General features: G+C 33.4%; 1 protein-coding gene across 1 annotated transcript in view; it reads left to right on the top strand.

Annotated features, from left to right (window-relative positions):
- Positions 1–3,846, top strand: part of LOC106958925 (NACHT, LRR and PYD domains-containing protein 14-like) — a 16,184-nt gene extending 12,338 nt beyond the window's left edge. The window contains exons 8-12 of the mRNA XM_015051109.1: positions 541–714; positions 1,703–1,876; positions 2,516–2,692; positions 3,234–3,407; positions 3,560–3,846. Coding sequence (XP_014906595.1) covers positions 541–714; positions 1,703–1,876; positions 2,516–2,692; positions 3,234–3,407; positions 3,560–3,584 — 724 coding nt within the window. The 3' untranslated portion in view covers positions 3,585–3,846. The remainder of the gene's footprint in view (positions 1–540; positions 715–1,702; positions 1,877–2,515; positions 2,693–3,233; positions 3,408–3,559) is intronic.
- Positions 3,847–5,568: the final 1,722 nt, after the last annotated feature.

The raw sequence follows: 5,568 nt of genomic DNA, 5'->3' as shown, positions 1-5,568 counted from the left end.
TTTTTTTTTTTTTTTTTTTTTTTTTTTTGTTTTACTTTTTTTTTACAAAAAAAAAATAACTAAAAAATTTTTAATTCACAAATTTTTTTTAAAAAAAAAAAAAAAAAAAAAAAAAAAAAAAGAAAAGAAAAAAAACCCTGCATGTTATATTTGTTGCGGAAATATAATTGTAATTTCTGCCATGCGACCCTGCAAGTTTCGATAATGGATGAATGTTTACTTAAAGATTTTGTAAAACATTTTTGAGCTCTCCACCCACAGAAACAATTCAATTATATTTGGGTTAAAGTGGCTTTTTCTAAGAAAATATATTTTCAAAATATATGCAAAATATATATGCATTATACAGTTGTCTGTATTATTCATATACAAAACAAAGTAAAACAAAAACACTATATGGTCTGGAGCTGGAGAATGAGGCCAGAAATTGATGTAGAAGAGATTTGATCACAGCTTAGTCATAATATGATTCCAATCTTTTTATCCTACTGCTGAATTGATTTAGAATTGAGTTTCTGTTCTTTTTGTGTCTAATCACAGATTTTTTAACTGTGGACTCTCATGGAATCACTGTGAAATTGTGGCCTCTGCTCTTAAGTCCAACCCTTCCCATCTGACTGAGCTGGATCTGAGCTGGAATGAACTGAAAGACTCTGGAGTAAAGACTCTGTGCACAGGAATGGAGAGTCCAAACTGCAAGCTAGAGATGCTGAGGTCAGTTCATTGACATTGTGGCTTTGCTTTGTTGATCCAAGTTGAATCTTTTGATGACAAACTTATTTAAGTTTTAAAAATGTGTTCTAACATCCTTGGAAAGTATGTGATTAAAAAGGACTTAAAATGTAAGGAAATAATGCTAAGTTTATTCTTTGTTTAAAAAATATTTACTTCATATTTTCTCAGATATTTTTGTTTTATTTTTCATCAAACTTTATTTTTAGGTAATTTTATTTTGGATACTGTTTATATTTATATTTATATTGATATTTAAACATCTCATTTCTTTAGAAGGATTTAACACATAAGTAAAATTCTTCCATAATTTCAGGAAATTTTAAGAAATAAATTCTTATTCCGATTTAGGTTTTTGGTGTCCCCAGGTAAGCAGTCACATGTGGAAATCTCTTAATCTTTTCTTTGTGTTGTTATTGGAGGACAAATGAAGATAATAGAAACCAAATAATGGTTCAGATATTCTTTTGGGTGAATTTAGGAAACACTCTTTTATTGTAGGAGGTTTTAGATTAGAGCTCCGAAGATGAATTTTTAAGACTTATAGCTCTCATCTTCAGTTCTTATATAACAAACCTAAGCCTGTTCTTCAGTTGTATATCTGTAATGCAGGATGAGAGTCAGGACGTTTTGGCATTGATTTGCGTAGGATAATTAAATGCTAATTTTTTACTTTATTTTGGTTGCTCCAAGTCATGACAGAAACAATAAATTACATAAATTTTACTCACTTAATAAAATAGATAATTAAGCTAAGTATTCTCTGTTGTAACCTGTCAGATGTAATAAAATATAAAAAGTACCTAACCCTATTAAGCAGTAACTCTATTAACCCAGGCAACATTTATGTAAACACTATTGTATTTTGTATCTCTTGAATTAAAAGTTTTTACAGTGTATTGTATTTTTTTATTTTTCTGTCATAGCCTGGTTACTGTTGGGTTCAGTTCACATTCGGTTTTTTATTCAGGTTGGAGCTTTGCAGTTTGTCAGAGGTCAGCTGTTCAAATGTGGTCTCAGCCCTGATTTCCAATCCATCTCACCTGACAACACTGAACCTGAGTGAGAACAGCCTGAAAGATGCTGGGGTGAAGGAGCTCTGCCGTTTTCTACAGAGTCCTCATTGCAAAATACACACTCTGAGGTCAGGCATCACATTTTAGATTTTTAAGATTATCATCATTTTAAGGCTGTGTTGATTCTGTACGACAAATAGTGTTATACTACTTGACTTTGAGGATCCCTCAACTTGTAGAGGTTTGCTTCTCTGGGCTGAACCTGGAGAAAGTCCCCAGTATGAGTTGATCCTCATCATGGGAAGCTGTTGAGAGGAATTCAACCCACTCTAGAAAAGGAAATGCCATCTCCTGGATTTTACCAGTCAAACATATATAATCAGTTACTGATCTTGTAAAGCTCTGTCATTTTAGACTGAAATACTCAAACACAAGATGTTATCATAGCAATCTCTGCATCTGTCTCACAGTGCTTAAAGCATGATTTACATTAAATGTTTAATATTACATTATGTTTCATGGTTGCAGAAAACTTAAAACTTTCATTTATGATCATTATTATACAAAAGGTTATACTTCACTCAAACATCTTTCTGACTTTTTTTTTCCCTGTAAAACCTGAAAGATTTTGCTGCTCAACAGGAGTTAGTATTGGTGGATGGAGGTCACTGGGTCTTTATGGAAGCAGCAGAATCTTGTCATTAATGTTAATCTCTCTTTAACTTGTTCTCTCATAATCTTCAGCTCATCTTTTCTTCATTATTCAGATTATGGGGTTGCAGTTTGTCAGAGACCAGTTGTAATTATCTGGCCTCTGCTCTGAAGTCCAACCCGTCCCATGTGACTGAACTGAACCTGAGCTGGAACTACAACCTGAAAGATGCTGGCGTGAAGGAGCTCTGTGGTTTTCTACAGAGTCCACACTGCAAAATAAGGGATCTGAGGTTTGAGACATTTCAGTTTTGCTATAGTGTAATATAAATATCATATTGACATAAAACTAAAGCTATATGACTGATATTGTGCTGATCCAATCTTGGGATGTTCATTGTAAAATCACTTTTCTTTTTCAAAGTCTGGTCCTGAATTTTTTATTCCTTTCTATTTCCTTGCATAATTTACCTTACAATATGAAAAGATATAAAATAGATTTATAATCTATTTTTATGTGGAGTGTATGCATCTTGTCTGTTGATCAAAGATCTCAATTTTGAGCTATTTTTGAACTAAAACTTTGATCTCAGTTTTCAATTTGCTAGACCTTGGTTGAGTTGAATCAATCACTTTAAAAGGGGTGAATATTTAATATATATATTTAGTACATGTTTGAATATAATTCCAATGCTTTTGATGTGGTATTTTCAAAAAAGAATAACTATTTCTCTAAACTTAGAACAGCCTTGGAACAATTGAAGCTCATACTTCTGACAACATTTACCTGAAAAACAAAGTTCATTCATGTCTTCTTTTTTGATAAACATTCAGTTTAAAGGACTGCGGGTTGTCAGAGATCAGCTGTTCTTCTCTGGCCTCTGCTCTCAAGTCCAACCACTCCCATTTGACAGAACTGGACCTGAGTGAGAACTCCTTGAAGGATCCAGATGTGAAACCTCTCTTGAAGCTTGTGAAGAGTCCAGGCTGCAAACTGAAGACTCTGAAGTAAGTCCAGTAGTTGGCAGCAGTGTTGCATAAAACACTCACCCAGTCAGATCAACCAGAACTGTTTGAAACAAAGCTGCAAAAAGTTTGGACACCTCTGAGTTAGGCTACAGCTCAGATTAAATGCCTTTACTCTCCTCTTTTGTCTGCAGATGGAGGTTAATGTCTTTAGAATGAAAAGTCTACAAGCTGTGGCCTGATGATCCAGATGTTGAAGCAGCAGCTGGTCTGAGGAAACTCCTACTGGCTCATCATGATGGAGCTCATGTTTAGTTTTCCCCTTCAGTTTTTCATGCACATATTTAATATAATGAGACTGATGTCTTTAAATACTAAATATAAAATTAAAACTAAGCTGCAGTCATTACAATCCTTCATCTGCATTTGGATATATGTTGATACTAAAATGTAATGTATAATAAAGTTATCTTCAAAAGTATTATTGCTTTTTCCAGAGTATTCATGTACCTGTTTGGATAAATTTTATAAAGATGTCTCTTTTGAGAGTTGCAGAAGCAACAAGTAAGCAGTACCAAAGCAAACAGTGATACATTTAAAAAACTTGACACAATTAATCTGGCCTTCATGCACTGTTTGCAGGCATACAGTGCCTGCAAACAGTGAGTGGTTGTTGAACTGCTGCTTTGATCTTTATCTTTCCATTTTAATTTAGTCGTTCCTGTTTTCCATCTTGTTGCACTTCAGATTACATTTTCTTGTGATAGTATTTGTCTTTTCTCCTGTAGTTAATTCTGATTTTCTTTCACTTCCTCTCAGCTGTTGTCCATCACTTTGTTCTCCTGCGCTTTCCCTCAGCTGCTCCCACTTCTCGCTGATTAGCTCACAATTTAATTCTTCTCTGGATCTTCTGTTTTTCTGCTCCTCTCATCCACGTTATGCAAATATTTCCTATTATTCATCAAACTGCTCATTATTTCACATCAGCCTCCATCCTGCTGCGTTTGGCTCTTCTATCTGACTCCAACATGGCAACAATTCCCCACATTTATTTGGGAAGAACAATGAATTGTGCAGAAAAATTAAACCGAGCAATAAAGTATTTTAACCTGCAGATGAGCTTCAAAACATGCCATTTTAATCAATTGTCTTTAACTTATTCAAGGACAAAAGAGGATCTAAAAAGATTGCATGTTTTTAATCTGTTTTGGTTAACATCGCTCCATGAAACTCAAAGACATAAGTTGAATCTGTTTTTCCTGTCACTTTATTGATTTCAATTCAAAGATGAGCCTTTTATCTTTGATTTATTTGTATTTATTGTTTGCTTTATTTGACAAATTAACTGTTTATTTCTCTGTGATTCTTAAATTAAGTTTGTCTTGTATACCTCACAGTTCAGCTAATGAGTCCAAAACTGGAACCACAAAAACATCTAAAGAAACCTTTTTCTTTTCCTCTATTACAGTTATTATGCTCAACTGTTTTTAGTTTAAATAAAACACCTTCCTCCTTCAGGTCAACGGCCGACTGAAAACAAATGGTATTGAGTTGAAATTTATGGATCAGCAATGATCCATAAATAAATAAAATCCACATTTGGAAAATACGGAATCAAAGGTAAATACTATAGAGACAATTTGATTCAATTTCAAGTGAAATTTGTGATTTAATTTCACGTTTGTTTCCTTTGTTCCACTGAGAATATCTGACATCTAAAATATGATTTCACGTTTTAACTGTTTTCTTTTGTTTGTATTTCCTTGTAGAAGAGGTTTGAAATCCTCTGTTGGAGCGCCCTCTGCTGGCGGCAAATGGACACGACAGGACTCTATCAGGCAATGTTTAGGTCATCCAGGTCCAGTTCAGAGTGTTACTGGTTCCCAGTACAAACTGGTGATGCTGAAGCAGAACTCAAGATCAACATCATTTAGTTTATGAAGTCAGAAAATACTGTTTTATAAATTTATGTATCTTAAAATATCTAAGATATTCATGTTATGTGGACAACAGAAAAAAAAGGCAAAAAAAAAGATATTTAACTAACGCTGGATTTAAAAACAAAATAAAAACATTAATACAAACTCAATATTTTACACAGAACTGAAGCGGCGATTTTGAGTACTAAAATGAACTTTTAAAATAAAATAAATGCTTTGACTTTGAAGTTTGTTTCATTCTGGTAAAGAGAAACAAGAAAAGC

Source organism: Poecilia latipinna, unplaced genomic scaffold (genome assembly GCF_001443285.1).
Source record: "Poecilia latipinna isolate Pla-1442-1.1 unplaced genomic scaffold, P_latipinna-1.0 Scaffold1031, whole genome shotgun sequence".
Taxonomy (NCBI): Eukaryota; Metazoa; Chordata; class Actinopteri; order Cyprinodontiformes; family Poeciliidae; genus Poecilia; species Poecilia latipinna.
This window is presented reverse-complemented; position numbering and strand designations above follow the sequence as displayed.